Here is a 24,015-nt window from a genome sequence, read left to right on the forward strand (position 1 = left end):
AGCAGATAGTTTTGTATGTCTTCATTCTGAAGTTGCATCTGGGTCTCTCATCTGTGAACATCTAATAGTAAACTGACTCATACTCTCCACCTTGGTTACATCGCTCAGCTGTTTCCACTTGCTTCATTTCTCTCCTGTCACCTTTAAGTAATCCCAGGTGTCTGCTTTTAAGTTTGTTTCTATCTGGAGCCCACATTTAATTTCTGCTTCTCTCAGGAGTGTTGTTTTACTTTTTCCTTCTTTTGGGTACTCTTGTTCATCAGGACTTGTCTCAGAAGGTCCTATTGGTCAGCTGCTTCCCACAGGTGTTCTCTTTCATCTTATTTCTTCTCTCCTGCAACCCTTTAACCTTAACTTCTCAAGTGCTTGCCCTTTAAATCTGCTGCTCTTACCCTTTAAGAAGATAGCTGGAGCTATTGATCTGTTTTTCTTACTTGCTCCCCTATTTTGTTACCTGACAGCTAAAGCTTTGTGTAGTTCGGAAGTCTGGAGAGAATTGAGTTTATTTAAAAGTTGCCCGGTCATGCTGAAACTTTTGCTTTAGTCAAAGGACTACAGGTCTTTTCCTGCATTGGAGATGTCCTATAACACTCTATTTATACGCTTAGCAACATTCACAGCTACTGATAGTCTTCTTGTATTGATGATGGTGTTTTAATTTGGTATCCGTGTTCAGGTTTGATTGCCAAAGCATTTGGTAGCTTTAGAATTTTGCGGGAATCCTTTATGAGCAGCTGCCGCATGTTTGTTCCACTGCACTGATTTGTATTTTTTATTTGTGCTATATTTCACTTGCAATCTTCATTGCCCCTGACGGAGACTGTGATCTTTCTTTGCCAGCATTTAATTCTTTGGCATCTGTCCACTGAATGCCTGCAGATATTTTTCCAATGTTGGCGGAAGCACTCCCTGACAGCTGCCTCACTGGTCATCCGAACATCCACATCTGAATTCAAAGTTCCTGCTGCATGTCTTTAATAATAGCTCTTTCCAGACATCTGGCTTTTAGCAAAAATAAAACTCTGCTCTTTGTTCCCGCTATTATAGGTGGGACAACTACAATTGAATAACCACTGCAAACAATATAAACTAATTAAAATAGGTGCATAATATTGCTAATTAAAACATTAATGTGAAATACCTTTCACCATTGAAAGCCTTTAAACAAGCAGGTTACTTTTTTAAAACAAAGAACCAAAAAGTTCAATAAAATACTAACATGTTTGCTTTTAAAATTGCACTGTGGGGATTTTACAAATATCATACCTTTACATAAATATCCAGATTCTTTATGTACTGTACAGACACCTTTGCTTTGCTTAAACTACAAATTTTAAATAAAAGATACTCATCTTTTGGGTTTTGCCAGGGGAAAAAAATGTTAATGGATGTGAAGGAGACCGAAAGAAATGAAATATTTTTTTGGCAACGTGAAAACGCCATGAAAGTAATGCAATACCTTTTCATATCTCTAATGATGTATTAAGTGATTAATTTTTATTATAGGTTACGCAATATCTGAGAGTTTCATGCTTTTTAGTCATTCAGGATTCTAACTGTCCACCCATAACTTTTAAAGAAATGCTGGCTCCCTTATATACGTTCTTTTGCTGTAGGTAAACCAATATAAAACAGATTGCATTATACAGCAATGGGAAACCTAAACACTAACATTTTTGTAAGTTAAATTTATTTTATGATTTTGAAAAAAAGATGAAGATGAAAAGCTCATTCAGCGTGCCAAGGCCATCTGGTTTCTTATTCTACTGACCAAAAGGAAATTGCAAAAACACTGACATCTTCTGCTTTGATTTATATTATCATTTGTACAAAGGTTCCAGTCACATTTCTGAAGTTTATGAAGATAAGTTAGGAAAATATTGGAATGCTTAGAAAATACTTCCTGCCATATGCAAGCACTTTTATAAAAGAAAATAGACTGCAAAGAGTAAAACAAAACAAGGAATAATAAATAAAATGTATTTGTGGAAAAAAAACTGCAATCATCAAAATTCTGAAATCAAAAATCTCCGATGGTCAAGCAATAAGTGTGGAGAGGGAAACAGATGACAGTTCAAGTCAATGACCTTCCAGAATCAGAATCAGACTTTAATCGCCAAGTACCTGTGCACATACAAGGAATTTACTTCCGGCAGATGTTGTCTCTCTGCTCATAACAATAATAATGATAAATATAAATGAAAATATAGATTATACATACAGGTAGTGCAATCTAAGTAATAGTTAGCCAACAATTAACCAGCAGTTAACTGTTCAGCAAAGTGACCGCAGTAGGGAAAAAACTTCTCCAGTGCCTATTAGTCTTAGTCTGGAGGGATCTGAAGTGCCTACCAGACAGAAGCAGTTCAAACAGTCTGTGCGCAGGAAGGAAGGAGTCCTTTATGATGTTCCCCGCCCTCTTCTTCAACCTGGAAGAGTACAGGTCCACAATAGAGGGCAGGGAGGCTCCAATGATGCGCTCGGCAGTCCTCACTGTGCGCTGTAGTCTGGTTCTATCCTGCTTGGTGGCAGCTCCAAACCACACAGTGATGGAGGTGCACAGGACAGACTCAATGACTGCAGTGTAGAACTGCAGCAACAATTCCTGAGGCAGACCATATTTCCTCAAGAGCCACAGGAAGTACATCCGCTGCTGGGCCTTCTTCAGGATGGAGCTGATGTTCTGCTCCCACTTCAGATCCTGAGAGATGGTGGTTCCCAGGAACCTGAAGTTCTCCATGGTGGACACAGGGCTGCCGAGGACTGTGAGGGGGGAACATAACGGGGGGATGTCTCCTGAAATCCACTATCATCTCCTTTGTCTTGAGTGTGTTCAGCTCCAGATTGTTCCGACTGCACCAGAGCGCCAGTTGGTCCACCTGCTGTCGATATGCAGACTCATCACTGTTCTGGATGAGTCCGATGATGGTGGTATCGTCTGCAAACTTCAAAAGCTTCACATAGGGGTTGGAGGAGGTGCAGTCACTGGTGTAGAGGGAGAACAGCAGTGGAGAGAGGACACACCCCTGGGGGGGCGCCAGTGTTGGTGATTCGAGTATCCGAGGTGACCTGTCCCGTCCTTACCTGCTGACTTACCTGCTAATCCACCAGAATTATGTAACAATCACGACTAAAGAATTTTTAAAATACAGTCGAAAGATTGTTGACCTGAATTACTAACTCTACTTTTTCCTTCGTAGCTGCTGCTTGACCTGCTGACTATTTCAAGCTATTTTTTATTTATCATGACTTTACACACCAGAAGTAAAATGTGAAGGAGTACAAATCATTAAACAAGTATTATCAAAGTTATGAAAATCTCCAAGCACTAGGCTATCACAATCTCAATGTAAAATGGAAAAAAAAAATCCTCAACATTTTGTGTAAGATTGGAAGAGTTTCTTTTTCACTGACTGAAGATTGCTTTACTGTCCTGTTTCCAATTAAATGCCTTGACCTAAACACCCATCATTCTTACTGGAAGTAATTATTTGTTTTCAGATTTTGTGCATTCATCAGTTTTTTCTTTCTATAAACAAACAGCATCTGGATGCTATCAATATATCTTAGGTTTGTGAATTTTCAAACAATTACTCCTGATCTTATTTAACTATTTTGTTTATGGTTGAAGGAATTGTTCGCATGGCTTACATTTAATCTTCATCTCTAATTGTTCTTGAGAAGTGAGCTGCCTTCTTCCACTGTTGTTGCATATCTATTGATGGTGAGCCTAAGTTTTGCTAAATAATGAGCAGAGCACATGGCAGCTACAGACTATACGTGAAACTGGACAACATAGCTTACCAGTGTTCATATATCGTACATCTATTAAACATTTAAACTACATTACACATTTCCTTTTTGTAAGTGTATGTTATAGAATCATACTATTCACAAATTTCACCTGTGCCCAGGTTTTCTAAGCTTCCTTGATGTGTTGTGCAGGGAGCTCCAGCACTTGGACCCTGCAAATCATAAAAACACTCCAATCTGGATTCCTTTATAAAACGGAACAAAGAAAAACTGCAGATGCTGGAAAGCTGGAACAAGAACAGAGAATTCTAGAAGCACAAAGCCTATCAAGCAGCATCAGATGGAAGGGATAGGAAGAGTTAACATTTTGGGCTCATCAGATATTTTCACTGTTGTCTCCAGCTTCCTGTCTAAAATATAAACATGCTTTCATTTTTACATTTCCAACTCTGATGATGAAGGGTCCTTGACCAATTACATTGTCTCTGTTCCCAGCGAGATGTGACCTGCTACATGCTTCCAGTATGCTGTTTCTTTCTGCACTGAAAATTAAAAGGCTTGTGAGTTCAACTGAATACAAAGTATACATTGCTGTATATGTTCTTCCATGAGTTAGTTAAATCTGGTTCCAAATCCTTCTCTCATCTGGAAGAGTAAAGCAAGAGTTCTGAAAATACTGGAAATTTCTCAGAAAATGAACCTGTGGCAGAGACCTTTCAGCTAAGAAGTATTCAGTCCCATTACAGAATCTTATGAATGGTATAATTTCAATGTAATGGATAGGTATAAGAAGGATGTGAGGAGTACAATGAGATAGAGCATTTCACTTATGAGGAGAGATTATTTTCCTTGGTGATTGCTGGTGGCTGGGGAGGAAGAATCTAAATGAGATATATAAACTTCTGAGAGGCACTGGAAGGATAGTTAGTGAAAAAAATACTTTCCCCTTAGCACATTTACCTAAAAATTGGAAGCATAAGTTTAAAGTAAAGAAACTTGAGGAAGAATTTGCTATGTATTTAATATTTCAATAATATTTGAGTAATCTTGTTGGTATATTGGTTGATTAAGCATTCTTGTTCATTTAAATAATTAATTGTAGGTTATATGTAAAAATACATTAATTGCATATGTCATCACGCTACCACGTGATACATGCATGTCTCACTTAAAGTAAAGACTAAGTCACACTTGTTTTCGGACTCTCTGAGTCTTCCTTTGAACTAATTTAATGATTTGAAGTTACTAAACTGAAGAGAACTCTTCCTACAACAGCACTTGTGCCTTCATTGGATTCTGAGCAAGTTGGGGAAAATAAAACAAAATGCTCTTTCATTTGCCAGGTTTTGAACATGGAATTTGCTTTTGATTATTTTAATTAGCTGTCAATTTGTCTATGACCTATACTTGCATATGCAATGTGAATGAGGTGTACATGGCATTTAGAAAGTACCTCATATGACTTACCTGAACATTAGCTACTGTAACATATTTAGTAATAATACATGCAGTTCTCTATAGCTATTCCATTTCATATTTTATGCCCAATGCAGACAACCAAAATCAACAGCAACTCAACAGGTCAGGCAACATCCTTGGAGAGGAATAAGATGCTGCTTGATTTTCTGATTTCCTACAGTGTGTTTTGCACTGGATTTCCAGCATCTGCAAAATCTTTTTGTAATTACGTTAATAGGAAGAGTTCACAGAAATTATAATAAAGGAAAAGGATGATAATGAACATCATACTTCATGCATGAACAGAATTTGGATTATAACAACTATAGTTGCAGTTGTAACGAAACCTTTCTGAATTCTGACATGGTCATCTATTATGTAAAATATGAGGGATATTCCCTTCTAAATAAACTTAATCGAAAACAGAATCTGATTCAGGTTCATTATCACTGACACACACATCTATTTTGCAATTGGGCTACACCTTGGGTTAAAGCCTATTATACATTTGTGTGAATGTTCACAAACATTTTATAGACACATATTAAACCATTATACCAATACTGAATAGCTATCACTAATAAAATACTCTACTGACGACTATTTCAGCATTTCCTTCTTTAATTGTTAACTAGGCAATAAGCATTTAGTTTGGAGAAAAAAAAAAGATAAGTTCTCAATCCAAGTGGCTGCACTTTAAAAAGGAGGATTACTCACCATCATCTATGATTGTCACAACTACTCCAGCGCCAGTTATATTTTTCTTCCAAGCTGGCATCACATTAATGTCAAATCCTTTTGGTCCAGGGGTCTGGCCAGTGTTGAACTGCAAAGAAAAATAATAACTGAGTCCTACAAAAGCTGTGCATTGCCAGAGCTCAGAGAACCTGAAAGGAGATGCCAAGAATTGCAAACATGGTTTCTTTGAACAAAACTAAGATCTCCCTGAGGCAATCAGATCTCAACGTGCTTGAAATGAAACTGATGTAAAATAGAATGGCACTCAGCCTGCCATCAAAGAAAGTTTATCTAATATTCCGCTTGTGTTCTGCCAGGATTGATGTAATATTACACCAGGTTTTTGCAAAACAAATATGATCTTGTATTCCCTATCCAAGGCACCAAACACTTTACAAATCAACAAGCATAATTTTTGTATTGCGCAACACAGCAAATAAGAAAGAATGACGAATGAAAGATGGACATATTAAAAATAGCTTATAAGAACCCTGGTTAGAGAAAAACAGCAATACAAAAAGAAAACACTTCATGAAAGCCATTAAAGCAATAGTGAAATCAACAAAATTATTTTCTTTTTTTTTATAACAAAGATGTTATGGTCTATAATGTGAAATATAGATGCAGGCAGCAGATGACTGCTTTGGAATTTCATTTTACGAATTCTTGCAGCAAAACCAGGAAAATAAAAGGCCAATGGTATGTTGCCTTTTATTTTAACTTCAGCTACTGTACAAAACCAATGAGATCTGAGCTGGGGCTGGGCATAAACGCTGGCAGCACGTCCGGTAGTAAATGAGTTATGAAAGGCTTTTACTGCCTGGCTGCATTATCTTGTTGCAATGGAGGCTCTTTCATATGAACCTGGATAGACACAGTTGTGATGGGCCGGAATATTGCTTCCCAGTCCTTTAGGTTCTAGTTGCAAAGTGAACAAAATAGATCCCAGCAAAATAATGCTATTGTTTTTTAAATTTAATCACAATTTCTTGGAATGCAACCAGAAAACATTGGTACATGTTTTTGTTGCACTTAAATAATTTCAAAAAATGCAAAAAAATTCCTTTAGAAGTTAATTTTACAAGAATGAATTCTCCAAGGTGTTTAGGAAGCGAACCCTTTTGAGTTATTCTACATTGTCACTGTGACATCAGGGGTTTGCTCTCTAGGTTCTGGTTTCCTCCCACAACCCAAACATGTGTTGATAAGTTAATTGGCTATTGCATATTGCCCCTGGTGTATATGGTTGGCAAGAGCATCCAGGGTGAGCTGGTGAGCAGGCAAGACAGAAGAAGTTATTGGGAAATGAATGGGGGATGTGACTGGTGAAAATACCCTAAGATCAAACCTAGTCTCGATGGGACAAATAACTTCCTATTGGAAGATAATGAGAAATGCAAGGTTTGAAATACTTTGGCCTTGTATTCTGCAGTTGTTCTTATAGTACAGAGGTGGAGACTATTGGAATTCAGGAGAAACAGAGCATATAGCTATATAGATTTTCTTACTGGTGGTTACGTTAAACACTTGCTGGAGTTACAGAGAAACGCCAGAAAAGACACCAGAAAATTCTGAAACCTTTAGGTAAAATGGCAAAATGTTTCAATTTCTACAAGATGAGTTATATTCTTACGCTTTGGAAGAGAAACACAATCACAATGTAATAAACTGTCTTCAGAGTACAACAATTAGAAAGTATTTTTCTCCAGCTGAGACAGAGCATCACTGAGAAATCCCAGGAGAGCACACGACCTACCATTCTGTGGTTTGGTGTGTTGATGCATCAAATTACTGCATTACCAGGCAACTATTAAGAATTACTTTAACAGTAATATGTCTTTATTATGTTCATTTTAATTATATTAAAAGGATTATAATAAACACATTCAGAGGCTTATAACATCTGCTTTTATTTAGTGTACCAGATTATTCCTCTTAAAAATTGTAACAGATAAAGTGATGGAGTGACAAAGGGAGAAAATCACATGCCCTTTGATCCTTAAGTTTATATAACTAGAGTAGTTGTAGTCCTTCCAACAAATTCTGTCAGATTTTGTCAGGCCAGGTGCTTAATAATGGCAGCTAAACAGTGGAGAATTCCATGCACCTGCCACAGGAAAAGCCCATGAACGTGTAAGATGGCTCTAAATTTACGTGTCTTCAATCTTGTGTGTCTGAAAACTCAACTCAAGAGGATTCCACTTCCATCAGTTAGAAGGCCTATAACATCCAACATCCTTCCATGACTCAAGCAAAATTATTGCAGGAGAATGCTAGCAAAACACAAGATTGTATCCTTCCTTTGTTTAAAAATTGATCTTTCTAGTGAAGCCACACAAAGATTTTCCTTGTGAACTGCTAACTTCAAAGTTAATTGACTTTTAACAATAAGTCATAAACAACAATAGCAATAATGATGGTGTTAATGAGAATAATTTGTTCTTTAGAATGTGTAGAAATGATTCAAAATATTTCTCAAAGCCTGACTCTCATGAAAGGCGTATAAGGCATTTATGTTTCTACATTAATGAAATATTAGTGAAGCAGATTGAACAGGACTGCAGTTGCCTTTTGATGAAGAGTCTTGGTCCAAAAACAACAGCTGTTTATTCCCTGCTATTGTTATAAAATTATTGCTTATTTATTAGGAAATAAAGAGCAAAATGTGTAGGAGTAACAGTATCAAAAGCATTGTCCTCTTACCTTTTGTAAAACTGATCTAGCATCTAGATGCACGGAAAAAAACACAATGATCGAAACAATCCTTCTCCAGCCAATACATTGTTGCAATTTTAAGAAGGAATCAATGCTGACTCAGAGAATAAACTGAATTTCATCTTTGTATAGGGTATTCCTGTTGTAATGGTGACCCATTGGCAGATATTGAATCCATTGTATCTTTGCTGGCTCCTGATGAAGCATTCCATCAGTCCTGTTCCTGTTCTCCATATTTCACTTCAGTTGATAAAATCCCCCCCTCTCTTTCATGCCCAAAAATTCTCCCTCTTGATGTTTTGCCGCTAAACAAAGCTCATTAACCTTCAAACACACCTTTTGGACATGGGAGAATCTTTAACACACAGGGAGAAACCATGGTGTCCCAGGGAAAATGTGTAAACTCCACAAAGATAGCATCTGTGGTGAATACTGAATATGGGTTGCTGAAGTTGTGAGATGATACTGTCATCTATTGCACCAGCATTACCAACATTGTTCCACTAGATGAAGGGAAGTTTACTGGTTAATGATCTTGGGTGATGCCTTTACCATTGTTGAAGGGATGGTAGTATTTGTAAACTATGAATTCTGGGAATGAAACTTGGCGGATCTGTAACTGTGTGAAGATGTGGTGGACCATTATACTGTATGTGAAGTTGACAGAGTGGGTAAGCTGTGATAGTGTTCAGTATTGGGTTGTGTCTGAAGTCAGTAGTGTAGTAAGGAAAGGAGGTTTGATATTGACCACATGTATGAGGTCGTTATATGTAGGACATTAGTGCTTCACTCCCTTTACTGCTGCCTTCTCCTTTTGCCACTGTATACTTTTGAAGCTTTTTTCCTGACACCCATAAAGTGGATAATGAATTTGTCCCACCTCATTTACCAAGACAAATCTGAGTAAGATTTAGGAACTCTGTCTTGGTGCTCCCATATGCTCTGGCATGTATTCGTGCTAGTTGCCAAGCTCTGTAAAATTACTTCTTCCCATGACTTCCATTTACAAAATATTCTTGTGATGTTAACCAGCACTGGCAAGTTTGAACTGGTAGTAGCCACCCTCAAAATTATGTCCTTTGGAGCCAACTAGGAGAATAAACAGCATAGTTAACTTTGATAGGTTGTTACGATCATGGTAACACAGCCGTTGTATAGGCTGTGTGGGTATCTATACTCTGTCCGATGGATCTAAATCCATATTGTAACCCCAGCACTGGTTTTTACAGAGTCTTTCAATTTAGTTTTGAAACTTCATCTTCACAATGGTAGTGTGAGGTTGATGAATTTATCTATATATTCAATAAGTTCATAATAGGTGTGAAAAGTACAATTGCATCCCTTATGATGGATGGAATGATGATTAAGTACATATTTGAATAGGACTATCTCATGGTCAGGAATTGGATGCAGATTAAAGGTCACCATGGGATCTCTGACATTTTGCAATAAAGCTCAAGAGATGCTGCACAAAGGGCTGATTGTATTGTTAAATAGACTAAACAATTATGCAGTTGGCTGGAAATGTATCAATCACAAGTCATAATGCCATCTGTACAGTTTACAGGGGTGATAATGTTCAGAATTTAAAGAAAACAAAAATGAAGACCAAAACAGAGTTAAAGGATTAATTTAAGACAAAGGAGCATCTTTTGATGCTCTTCCTGCTAAGAAGTGCTCCTTCCTAAGCAAAGAAGCATTGATAAGCTTTCATACACTTCCCAGAATATATCATTGCCTCAGAGATGATCACTTCATCTGCAATTTTTCTACAAAGCTATTTAGCCCAAACATAAAGTAATATAACAAATCCCTGCTGTGAGTCTGCAACTCATGAATTACAATGGTATATAGTATGCTCAATGGCGCCATTTTGTCCCACTGCAATTTGCTCAAGATTTTCATGTGCACTTTATTGAAGCATGTGTCTACCTAAGTAAATCTGGCAATCTCTGAATTACAATGCAGTAACTATAAGTAATTTCAGGACTCTTATTCCAGTTGAATCTAATGTGAATTCAGAAATTTCACACCAGCTGTCCTTGAAGGAGATGGGATCAATAACTGTAACCAATGGTCCATGTCACTGCAGAGCTCAGGATGAATTGGTCAGAAGAATAATGGCATAGATATCAGAGAAGGCATGTTGGATTTCAAGATCCACATGAAGGGATGAACAACCAGAAAGAGTTTCTGCACACCTGGAAGCTCTTTTGGACAGAAATAAAGCATGGGAGACCATGGGCAGGAAGTGCCAAGGAAGAAGGTTAATGCTCCCCAGTAACATAGGTGTGGCCAACATCAGGGAAAGCAGCAACAAATCCCATCCATGAGCAAATGCAGGACCACTCTATGGCCGGCAGCTGCCTTTTTCTCTGCAAGTGAACAACCATCTACCAGCTTGATTGCAGCTGCTAAAAGAGCATTGTTATTGTAAAACAGTGTCTCTTTCAGTACATTATAGATGATACCACAGGCAATTTGCTAATTAATAGATAAGAATGTAAGAATAATGTGCACAGAAGAAAATATTCAGACAGTTCTCAAATTTAGAGGCTTATCATCATACAAGCTAAAATTCCCCCAAACCCAATGCCTATTAATCCATTATTCATCATTACGGTAAAGGATAATCCATTCTCGTCTCCACTACCCTCTGCAATTAAATCATTTCTATCGTGCAGGAGTCCCTTGATTATGTCCCCAACTCCTGTCAACAACAATATTTCAACTATGCCATCCACAATTTCACCTTTTGCTAAGAACCCTTTCATTCAGATATGACAATTATTTTTAATGTCTACTTTTCAGAAGAATATTTAAAAGAAAAAGGCTGGCTTTTGTTATTCAATTCATAATTGATTACAGCTGCAGTCATTACTAAATTTTATAGCTGAATGGTTGTTCACTGACATTTTGGGCATCAACACAAGATTCCCATGATACATCACTTCCACGGTTCCGATCCTGTAAGATTAGATCTGTATAATGCAAGTACAGTCAAAATACTATTGTCTAAGTACATGGAAAGCACCTGGTCAAAATTAAGTAAAATTATACTGTATATGGCTTTGAAAATAATAAACAGTGGATAAACCTGGGAGGAGGATAATTGCATTTTGATTACTGCATCATTAATCAATAATGGTTCCTGATTATTTTAGTGTGGCAATGTATAATCATTGCATTTTAATTATCACTTGCATTTTATTTAAAAACTCCCACTATGTAATGTTCTCAAATTTACAATGAAGAAAGATTTTCATTCCTTTTTAATAAATGTGCACTATGATTAAATAAATGTTTAACATTTTTTACTGTGGTTATTCCAATTAATCCAGTAGATTTCATTTTCATCATACCATAAAGTAAACTAACATAAAACCAAGTCAAAGAAAGCAATGAGAAAATAAGTTTGAAATGGAAAGCTGCAGAAATGAAATGTTTGGCAGAAGCCAAGCTCAATTCCTGCCAGGGAAAGTAAGTTCTACTAATACTAAACTTCCAGTGAACACAGTACATCTGGAATGTCCTTGGAGAGACTTGATTTTTTTCTGTTTGCCACCATTTGTCATCCCCTGTTTCCAGGCATCAACAATTTTCAGCATACAGATCAATATTCTTTTAGCTCAGACCGAATCTAAAGAGAGTTTCCCCGTGTTTCACCTTGGCTTACACCTGAAGACAGGCTTGCCCTTTTCTACAATAATTTTGCCAGCATGTGACAGCAATTTTTCATCCTTTGGTCAAAATTGGTGACAAAAGAGGGAATTATGGTTGCTGACATATCAAGTGATAGATTTGACACATGGCATGCTGAGCTGGGAGTATTCACGTGCCAAAGTAGAAAGACAGATAAGCAGCCTAATAGCTCTCCTGACATAGCTGTTTTTTTCAAACAAAGTAACCTATGCTGAGTAGTTTTTTTTCTGGAACTTTCTCAGAGAAACAGGGGAAAAATGCCTCATAAGCCAAAATGAATATTTACCCCAGCTCTGAATGAGTAATTTAATTCTCCTTCTGTTAGTGTGGCACAATAGTCAATGAAGCTGGTTAGGAGGTATTAATAAATAAAATCATCAAGAGAGAAACAGATGGGACTTAGAGATGTAACGGACAATTCTGAACTACATCAACATATGGCTTCGATGGCTGAACTAAAACCAGCATCATATTTTTCAAACAGTTCTTAATATGATCAGCAAGAGTTCGATCTTTTCCATTAAGTATCTGTTGTGCAATGGCACAAAGAATCTTTTTATCACCATGGTTAAAGTAAATTAATTCTTACAAAAGGCAGTGTCAGGTTGGAGATACAGGGCTTGTTAGTTTCTTTCACACTGGTACTGGGGCAGAAACAGCAGTCTGTGTACCACAGGGCATAGCTCCAGGCCAAGGCTCAAGTTACATCTTTACACACAAAAGCTTCTTTCAGAATCTAAACTAACAAAACAAGGAAGATTTTTTTTTAAATTCCTGCATGGTTTCCTTCATAGCATGTGCTCCTAATATGTTGCTTGAATTCCCAATTTCTGGCACAGTAGCTTTAATTGAAAAGCTCATTTTAAAAATGGTCATTTGTTATGAAAGTTCTAAAGCATTTTTAAATTGAATCACTTTTATATAGAGAGGCAGAACGATTGCAAGTCTAAATTACAGAATGACACAAACAGGGCTTTTCTGCCACTTTGAATTTGAAATGTTATAAAATATATTTCAGATTCCAGATAATAAAAAAAAGTGAGACTGTCAGCTACGTTTCAATGACAGCGATCGCTAAAGCAGACAATGCTTCAAACCGAAGTGTTATGATTGATGAATTCATCTCTGAACAAGTTGAAAGCAAGTTCCATTTTACACCATAAGTGTGATACCATAAGCTTTGGATTTTATAATATAACATCATGAGAAAATGTATAAATTAGATTATTTACCACAAGCTCTTTTAAGTACAGTAAAGGGATAATTTCAAATTAACAATTATGGTTAATTGAGATGTAAATGAGAAGTAATTAGTTGCAGTCAATTTGAATAACTGATGAAATAGCAGACCCCTTTAAGTGCAGCACCCCAAGCTCCTCTCTGTGTCTTTTGAACTGAATGGATATTTCATACATATTTCGTATACAAGTTCACAGATCAGCCTTTGGGGAAGGGGGAACCATTAGGCCATTAAAACCTTCACCAGATTATATGTCAACATTTGTCACCTCATTCTCTGAGAATGTTTGATACTACTTGCTGATTTATTATGTTAGTGGCTGTCTATTTTGTATCGGCAATAATAGAATCAGTACATTTTTTAAAACACCTTGGCAGACAATTTTATTGCAGAGTTGGGGGTGGGGAGATGACCCTGAGGTTACACCATCATATAGCTTTAATAACTACTATGGAGTGGAAGTAATTATTGGTTTTAACTGTTAGTTTGCTGGGAGGTCCAGAGAAAATTACAAGCTGGCCCAGGATATGAAGTTGAGTTTAGCAAAATATAATGAAGATGACTCAATAAGATGACAGTGAAACAACAACACATTCAGCTTCTATGACATGCTCTGAAAATAAATGCAAAATGCACAAGGTAAATAAAAGAAAATATTTTGGCCTTACCCTGAGGCCTTATGGGGCCTAATTTGACACAATAAATGCCATTTTTTTCTATTTTCATTTCTTGAGTACAGAGTTTTTGTATGACTCTTGCTCTTCAGTACATTGGAGAGCACAGTGGGATGTGTGTCACGTTTAAGCTTGTAGGGATGGTAGGCTCTGCAAAAAATCATTTGATAGCAACTAAATTGTGGTTCAGAAATCTACCAAAAACCATGTGTTTACTGACTTGGGGATGCTGATTTTTAGCAGGAGTTGGAGCATCCAATCATCTGCTTTCCAACTCAAGATATGTTAGCTAGAGGGACCCTGAATGCTTTGAGGATTGTTAGTGACTGGGTTGGAAATTGGTAGCTTTGAGAAACCTGCACAGTGAATAATAATCTTAGTGAAGGTAAACCAGGAGCTCTTTGAAAGTCCACTTGTGCATCATGGAATGTAGAAGAAGAGCAGAAAACCAGCAAAGGCAGCAACAGAAGCATGCTGGCCAAAAGACACATTAATACTGGGGCACAACTTTCCATTTCCTGACAGACAATGCCTAATGGGGTTTTTCTGTGGGGTCATGCCAAAGGATATGTAGAACTGGCCACTGCAGCAGATTCAGGTTTGCCCACTCTGCTCTGACTTAATATTATTACACTTAGCTTCTTCCAAACAGAACAAGCAGCGATCAGAAACTTTTCCAAGTTTGCAGCACACTAGTACTTAGAAAGAAGTTCCATGTAAAATGCTTCTCCCAATACATGCCTTATACTTTCCTTAGTCGATACTTTGAGTCTGTGGATGATTTGTTTCAGTTGTATGGATTCTGAGGCAGCAGGTGAGACCAGAGTGAGACCTCCAGACTCTGTCACAGATGGAGCACATGGAGCTCGACAGAGTAGGCAAGTATGGAGTTTGGGAGGGTATATGCTCTTGCTAGTTTGTCGGGGTTCTGCACAGTCCAAGGAGGATCAGGGATCCTGATGCCCCTCTCCCATTTTGATCAGTTACATGGAATAGTACAGTGCAGTTAATACAGGCCCTTTGGCCTATGATGTTGTGCCAACTTTTTAACCTACTCTCAGATCAATCTAACCCTTCACTCCTTTATAGTCTTCCACTTTCCTATCATTCATGTGCCTATCTAGCAGTTTCTTAACTGTTCCTAATGTATCTGCCTCTACTACCCCTCTGTCGCTCTGTGAAGTGCATTCCACTCACAAACATGATGTAAAACATTACCTCTCACACGTCCCACACTTCCCTCCAATCACCTTAAAATTATGGGCCCTTGTTAAAGGTTTGAAATTCCCATGAACTGATGAGTGTCTTATGTTTTCCCCCCAATGTTGCTCCTATTCATATCAAGGTGAAATCTGTTAATATGAGAACATATGCAACAGGAACGAAGGCTTGTTTTTATATTGCTATACTTCTACACTATTATTGGTTGGTGAGACTGTAAGGAAACCTAATCTTCCTCGGGATCAATAAAGCATGTCTGTCTGTCTGTCTGTTGTAACCCTTTTAAGATTGGCCTGCCGATCAATAAAATCATGGCAGATTGGAATTAGCTCTCTGACCCTCAGTTACTATTCGTCTCATTACCTATCATAAATTCACCTACCACTTCCATAAGAAGTTCAAAGACTGTGATTTTACTTTCCTTTGAGAAAGAGAGTTCCAAACATTCAGAGGGTAAAACATTTTTGCTCGGTTCTCTCTTAAAGAGCCAACCTTTATTTCCATAGTGACTCTATATCTCCCACAATAGAAGATATCCACTCTAGATTCCTTAAGAATCAATGTGCTTCAATCAACTTCTTCTCACTCTTTAACTCCAACTTTTCTTCATGAAACAGTCCACCAGTGAAGTATTAGGCTAGTAAACTTTCTCAGAGCTGCTTCCAATATACTACCATCTTTCCTTAAATGAGGAGATTTGTGAGAGATGGATCTAGACTCAACAGTTACCTGCAGCACACAGGAAGAATGTTCTCTACCAGTATTAGCTGGTTTTCTGCAGCCCTTTCAGAGAAAGTTTGTCTTGAGCAATTGCTTCAGACAGAGGGGTTGCTAGAATCTATGAAGTCAATAGTCAAGTGGTGGAAATGAGATTAGGATAGATGGAAAGTTGGTGGCCACAATGCATATGGTGTACTGAAGGGCTGGTTTCTGAGGTTTGTGATTCATCAAATCATTTGACTGGCTTCATTAACCTGTTAGTAGAACTGTGCAGCAGCTTGAAATTTCCCGACATTTTGACCAAATGCATTAAATGGGCAATACATTCTACCCAACACATCTCCAGCAGAAAGCACACAAATAGCATTGAAGATGTAGCAGGTTCCTCTCTGTACAATGGGAAGAAAAATACTACAAATAATCCAGAATTACAAGGCATTTCACACATCTCTCTGCAAATGTGTTTTTACTCAAACCCAGAAAATATTTTTTGGGAAGCTTTTACAGATTTTTTTTTCTGCAAGATTCAGTTTTCCTTGTTGTATTTATGCTACCATGCCAAATGAGTAGGCGTACATTGGAGAACAACAGCAATTCCCCAAAAAACAGAAACAGAACTTCAGTCCAAGAAAGAGAGCAGACCATTCCATGATGTGAACTACTTTGGAGTTTTTAGATGTGATCTTGCAGTGTTCGATTAGATGGGATTGTTTTCAGGGAAAGGAGCATCAGCCATGTGGGTAGTCTTTAAAAGTGTGACGTGAAGAGTTCAGAGCATGCATGCTTCTGTTCAGTTAAGGGCAAGGCTGGCAGTATTAGAGAACCATGGTTGACAAAAGATGTTGATGTTCTGGTTAGAAAAAAGGGAGGCATACACTGTGCAAAACCAATTGGGAAATAGCAAATCTTCTAACGATTTCAACATGTGTAGGAGTACACTTAAGAGAGAGGTCAGAAGGGCATAAAGAGGATATGAGAAGGATCTGGCAGGCAAGGTTAAACAAAATTCCAAGAGATTCCACTGTCATTTAAAGATTAAAAGAGTGGCTAGTGACAGAGTAGCTCATTGAGGCCAACTTTGTGGAACGAAAAGAAATTGTTGTGATTTTTAATCAATATTTCTCTTCAGATTTTACCTGGAGAGAACAATGGACTATAAAGAAATGGGGGGAAAATGAGTGATGTTGGTTTGGACCTCACATGAACTAGCAGGGAGCAGCTACAAGACCATAAGACAAAGGAGCAGAATTAGGCCATTCAACCATCATGTCTGTTCCACCGTTCTACCATGACTGACTTACTATCCCTCTCAAACCCATTCTCCTGTGTTCTCCCCATAACTTTTGACATCCTGAATAATCAAGAACCTATCAAACTTCACTTTAAATATACCCAATGACTTGGCCTTCACTGCCATATGTAGTACTGAGTTCACAGATTCACACCCTCTGGCTAAAGAAATTCCTCCACATCTCTAAGTCAGCCATGGTTGCATCCTGCTTTTAGGATACTTCTTCTTTGGGATGTGTTACAATACACTTTCAAGGTTTGAATGCTCCAACTCTCTGGAATCTAGATAGCTGGCACAGCCACTTTAAAGATTCAGAACAGTCCTGTTAATTGACAATCATACCTTGGGCGCCAAGCATTGAACACTTAAGGAGCCCTTGAACTGAGGTTTGGTATTCAATCATAAGCGACTTCATGATTTTGTCTAGTGTTTGTTTTGTGCTCAGAGTCTCAATCCAGTTTGAAACAGTGTTGGATACTCCAGCATTTGGTTCCAAGGTAGTCTGGTCAAGATAGTCTGAGCCAGTTTGGACCCATCGGGGTTTCTGAGTTTTTCGTCTGCCACGACCAGCCACAGTGAAGGTATTTCCTGACAAAGCCTGGTAATACACGACCTCCAGTTAGCCATTGGTCAACTTTTGCAAGGAGGAGACCAAAGTCACCTGGGAGAACTAGTCGGTCTTGCTCCAGAGCAATTACATCTATCAACCCCAGAGAGATTTGACAGTGATCCTGACTCTTGCCTTGGCTTCCTCATCCAGTGCTCATTAGTGTTTGAGCTCCAGCCATCCCAGGGAGGTGGGAGGGAGAATGTTTAGCCGCGGACTACACAATCGAATTTTGGACCCTGGCCCAGTAAAATGGTTGGAATGGGGAGCCCTTGGCAACACTATACCGCCATGGACTCCGAGGTAAACTGAAGGATGCCCTAGTCCTGGGAGAGCCAGCAGAGAACATAAAGGCTCTCAATGACTGGTCCATCTATTTCAATGATCGTAAGTGGGACTACATCATGAGGTTGAAGAGTGCTAGCCCAAGCCTGGCCTCAATGCTTTGTTGATCGACTCCCCAACCTTGGACCATTACCATTGCCATTGGACCATTACCTGCTCAAGTTCCAGTTGAACCTATGCACATTGGTTGCTCTAGACTCTCTGCCAATGAGAGATCCTGGCACTGGAGTCAGGGTTGCTGCTTTTACTACGGGGAAGCAGGTCACCTGCAGGCCAAATGTTCAATGTTGCAGTCACCGAGGGAACCGCTAAGACTGTCCAATGTCAGGACAGTCTTAGTCAGAGATTGGCAACTAGCATCCAGTGTGAAGCAAGTCCAAAGGTTCCTGGGATTGGCCAACTTTTATCAGAAAATTCAGCTCAGCGGTGGCTCTACTGACGGCACTAACTAAGAGATCAGCAGGCCCTTTTGTTTGGGCTACTGAGGTAGAGTCTACTTTCACAGAGCTCAAATAGTGGTTCACAACAGCTCCCATTTTGGTCGCACCTAACCTGGACATTTCCTTTATTGTGGAAGTTGGCATTTCGGCTGTTGAAGTGGGTGTAGTGTTTCCTCAACAGACACCTTCAGACAATAAACTGGACCTGTGAGTGTTCCTTTCCAGGTCAAAGATCTTATCCGATGCTGCAAGGAGAGATGGGTAGAGCAAGGGAGATTTTGTTAGCTTCTACCAGGAAGGCTGAAATAAAGGTTAACCACAAGAGAAGACAGGAACCCATTTTGTAGCCTGGACAACAGGTCTGGCTGTTGACTCAGGATTTGCCTCGCCGAATAGAGTCCAGGAAATTGGCACCCAAGTTCATTGGACCCTTCAGGATTCTCAGGAAAGTAAACTAAGTGCCCTACACCTTGAAACTCCCCAAGACGTTCAAGATCAATCCCACCTTCCATGTTTCCAAGTTAAAGCATATGAACACTAGCCATTGCTATTCTGACATCATCTCTGCTAGTGACCCCTTCTATTCAACTTTGGCCAGCTTCTCTCTTCATGGTATTGGAGGACTTAAAGTGAATTAAAATGGATAAATCTCCAAGCCCTGACTTGCTGCATTTTTGGACCCTGTGGAAAGCTAGGAAATAAATTATGGAGGTCCTTGCAGATACATTTGCTTCATCTCTGGGCACAGGAAAGGTTCTGGAGGACTGAAGAGAAAATAATATGGTGCTATTGTTTAAAAAAGGTTGTAAAAACAAGCCAAAAAAGACAGGCCAGTGAGCCTGACAGCACCCTCTGCCTAAAGAAATTTCTCCACATCTCTGTTTTAAATGAAGCCCCTCTATGCTGTGCCCTTTTGTCCTAGACTCTCCCACCGTGGTAAATATTTTTTCCACATCTGCCCTAAATAGGTCTTTCAACATTCAAAAGGTTTCAATGAGATTCCCCTTCAGCCTTCTAAATTTCTGAGAGTACAGACCCAGAGCTATCAAATGTTCTTTGTATGATAACCCTTTCATTCCGGGAATCATCCTTGTGAACCTCCTCTGGACCCTCTCCAAGGACAGCACATCTTTTCTTAGATAAGTTGTCCAAAACTGTTCACTATACTCAAGGTGAGGCAGAACCAGTGCTTTATAAAGCCTCAGCATCACATCCCACTCATATTCTAGACCTCTTGAAATGAATGCTAATATTGCATTTGCCTTCCTCACCACCAACTCTTCTTGCAAGTTAACCTTTAGGGTGTTGTGCACAAGTACTACCAAGTCCCTTTGCACCTCATATTTTTGTATTTTCTCCCAGTTTATAAAATAGTCTGCACATTTATTTCTATTTCCAAAGTGCATGACCATACATCTTCCAGCATTGTATTTCATTTGCCACCCCTTGCCCATTATCCTAATCTGTCTAAGTTCTTCTGCAGCCTACTTGTTTCCTCAAAACTATCTAACCCTCCACCAACTTCGTATCATCTACAAACTTGGCAACAAAACTATCTATTCCATCATCTAAATCATTGATATACAGAATAACAAGAAGTGATCCCAACATTGACCCTTACGGAACACCACTACTCACTGGCAGCCAATCAGACAAGGATCCTTTTATTCTCATTTCCTACCTCCTACCAATCAGCCAATGCTCTAACTAGGCCAGTAATACTCCTATAATACAACTAGCTCTTAACTTGGTAAGCAGCCTGATGTGTAGCACCTTGTCAAAGACCTTCTGAAAGTCCAGATATACAACATCCGCTGCATCCCCTTCATCTATCCTACTTGTAATCTCCTCAAATAATTCCAACAGTTTTGTCAGGCGAGATTTTCCCTTAAGGAAACTATGCTGACTTTGTCATATCTTATCCTGTGACTCCAAGTACTCCATAACTTCATCCTCAACAATTGATTCCAACATCTTCCCAACCACTGAGATCAGGCTAACTGGTCTATAACTTCCTTTCTGCTGCCATCCTTTCTCAAAGAGTGGAGTGATATTTGCAATTTTCCAGTCCTCTGCAACCACGCCAGAGTCCAATGACTTTTGCAAGTTCATTGTTAATGCCTCCGCAGTCTCTACCGCTACCTCTTTCAGAATGCTAAGGTGCATATAGTTCATCTGGTCTGGGTGACTTATGCAGCCTTAGGTCTTTCAGCTTTTTGAGCACCTTCTCCCTTGTAATAGTAACCTCTCTTCCCTCACACCCTTCCACTTCTGTCACACTGCTAATGTCTTCCACAGTGAAGACTGATGCAAAATGCTCATCTTGTTCATCTACCATCTCTTTGTTCCCCATTATTATTTCTCCAGCCTCATTTTCTAGTGGTCCTATATTCACTCTCATCTCTCTTTTACTTTTTAGATACTTGAAAAAGCTTTTACTATCCACTTTGATATTTTTTGCTAACTTTGCTTTCATATTTCATCTTTTCCCTCCTAATGATTTTTTGGGTTGCTTTCAGTAGGATTTCAAAAGCTTCCCAATCTTGTCTTACTACTTATTTATGCTTTGTTGTATGCTTTGTTGTATGACCACTCTTTTGCTTTTACATTAGCTTTGACTTCCCTTGTCAGCCATGGTTGTACTATTTTGCCATTTGAGGATTTCATAATTTTTGCCATTGTTCTATCCTGCACCTTCCTCATTTTTTCACGGAAACTCACAACATTGCTACTCTGCTTTCATATCTGCCAGCAGCTCCTTCCAGTTTACTTTGGCCAACTACTCTCTCATACCACTGAAATTTCCCTTACTCCACTGAAATATTGCTATCAGACTTTACTTTCACTCTATCAAATTTCAAGTTGAAATCAACCATATTGTGATCACTGTCTCCTAAGCGTTCTTTTACCTTCAGCTCCCTAATCACCTCCGGTTAATTACATAACACCCAATCCAGTACAACTGATTCCCTAGTATGCTCAACGACAAACTGTTCTAAATGCTATCTCATAGGCATTCAACAACTCACTCTCTTGAGATCCATTTCCACCCTGATTTTCCCAATAAACCTGCACATAGAAATCTCCCTTGACTATCATAACATTGCCCTTTTGACATGCCTTTACTATTTCCTGTTGTAATCAGTGGTCCACATCCCAGCTACTGTTGGGAGATCTGTATAGTACTGCCATCAGGGTCCTTTTACCCTTGCGGTTTCTTAACTCAACCCATAAGGATTCAATATCTTCCACTGATATGATGCCATTCTTTGCCAACAGAGCCACACTGCTTACCTTCCTATCCCTCCAATACATCATGTAACTTTGGACATTTAGCTCCCAACTACAACCATTCTTCATCCTGGCTTGATGATGCTAAGATGTTTCCATGGCTATGAGGTCTTTCGGTCATGATCTTAAAATACTGAAGGGCTCTTTAGGACACTAATTAAGAGAAATTTCATCACTGAATGATGAATCTTTGGAATTTTATACTCTTGAGGGCTGTGGTGTCTTGATCAATGACTATGTTTGAAGAGACATCAATAGATTTCTGGATATGAAAAGAATCAGGTTAGATACAGCATGGGCAGGCATTTGAGTTACAAGATCATCCATCTTATTGTTCAAAGGTAAAGCAGTCTTGAGAGACCTTTTGGTTTAACCTGCTCATATTCCTTAAGTTCTCATAAAAACAGAGTGAAAATAAGGGTAAAGGAAAAGGAGGAAAGGACATAATGTGAAGAGCTCTCTAGATATGATGGAAAAGACCATATCTAGATTATATAATGTAAAAGACTAGTTATTGGGCAATGGACTCAAATGAGGAGCTTATGCAGTATTAACATGGCTCAGAGATTGAAGGAATCCTTGCTGACATGCAGAACCATCTGTGTAACAGTTAGGCTTTGATTTTGCAGTGTTAATTGCTTTTCATGTCCTTCGAGTGCCCAGAAATGGCATCTCCATCAAATCTTCCTTTTTCCCCTTGAAACTGGAAAATTATATTCAGAATTCAGAATTCAAAATCAGGTTTATTATCACCGGTATGTGATGTGAAATTTGTTAACCTAGCCACAGCAGAACAATGCAATACATAATATAGAAGAAAAAAACACAAAATAAAATAATAATAATAAAAATTATAATAAATAAATTACAGCATACGTATATTGAATAGATTAAAAATTGTTGAAAGAACGGAAATACTACATACTAAAGAAGTGAGGTAGTGTCCAAGGGTTCAATACCCATTTAGGAATCGGATGGCAGAGGGGACGAAGCTGTTCCTGAATCGCTGAATGTGTGCCTTCAGGCTTCTGTACCTCCTACCTGATTGCAACAGCAAGAAAAGGGCATGCTCTGGGTGCTGGACGCTACCTTTCTGAGATATTGCTCCTTGAAGATGGCCTGAGTACTTTGTAGGCTAGTACCCAGGATGGAGCCGACTAAATTTACAATCTTCTGCAGCTTCTTTTGGTCTTGTGCAGCAGCCACCAACACCCCCTCACATACCAGACAGTGATGCAGCCTGTCAGAATGCTCTCCACACTACATCTATAGAAGTTTTTAAGTGTATTTGTTGACTTATCAAATCTTTTCAGACTCCTAATGAAGTATAGATACTGTCTTGCTTTCTTTATAACTACATTGATATGTTGGGACCAGGTTAGATCCTCAGAGATCTTAACACCCAGGAACTTGAAACTGATCACTGTCTGCACTTCTGATCCCTCTATGAGGATTGGTATGTGTTCCTTTGTCTTACCCTTCCTGAAGTCCACAATCAGCTCTTTTGTCTTACTGACATTGAGTGCCAGGTTGTTGCTGCGACACCACTCCACTAGTTGGCAAATCTCACTCTGTACGCCCTCTCGTCACCAGCTGAGATTCTACCAACAATGGTTGTGTTGTTAGCAAATTTATAGATGGTATTTGAGCTATGTCTAGCCGCACAGTCATGGGTATAGAGAGAGCAGGGCAGTGGGCTAATCACACACCCCTGAGGTGCGCCTGTGTTGAACATCAGCGAGAAGGAGATGTTATCACCAATCCGCACAGACTGTGGTCTTCTCTTTAAAGGCAGCCTAACATCGGCCTATGAGACAGAG

The 24,015-nt window shown here is 38.8% G+C and overlaps 1 protein-coding gene across 1 annotated transcript in view; it reads right to left on the reverse strand.

Moving 5' to 3' along the window:
- Positions 1-24,015, reverse strand: part of LOC132390902 (PC3-like endoprotease variant B) — a 786,805-nt gene that overhangs the window by 393,441 nt on the left and 369,349 nt on the right. Inside the window, exon 9 of the mRNA XM_059963438.1 lies at positions 5,929-6,037. Coding sequence (XP_059819421.1) covers positions 5,929-6,037 — 109 coding nt within the window. The remainder of the gene's footprint in view (positions 1-5,928; positions 6,038-24,015) is intronic.

Source organism: Hypanus sabinus, chromosome 3 (genome assembly GCF_030144855.1).
Source record: "Hypanus sabinus isolate sHypSab1 chromosome 3, sHypSab1.hap1, whole genome shotgun sequence".
Taxonomy (NCBI): domain Eukaryota; kingdom Metazoa; phylum Chordata; class Chondrichthyes; order Myliobatiformes; family Dasyatidae; genus Hypanus; species Hypanus sabinus.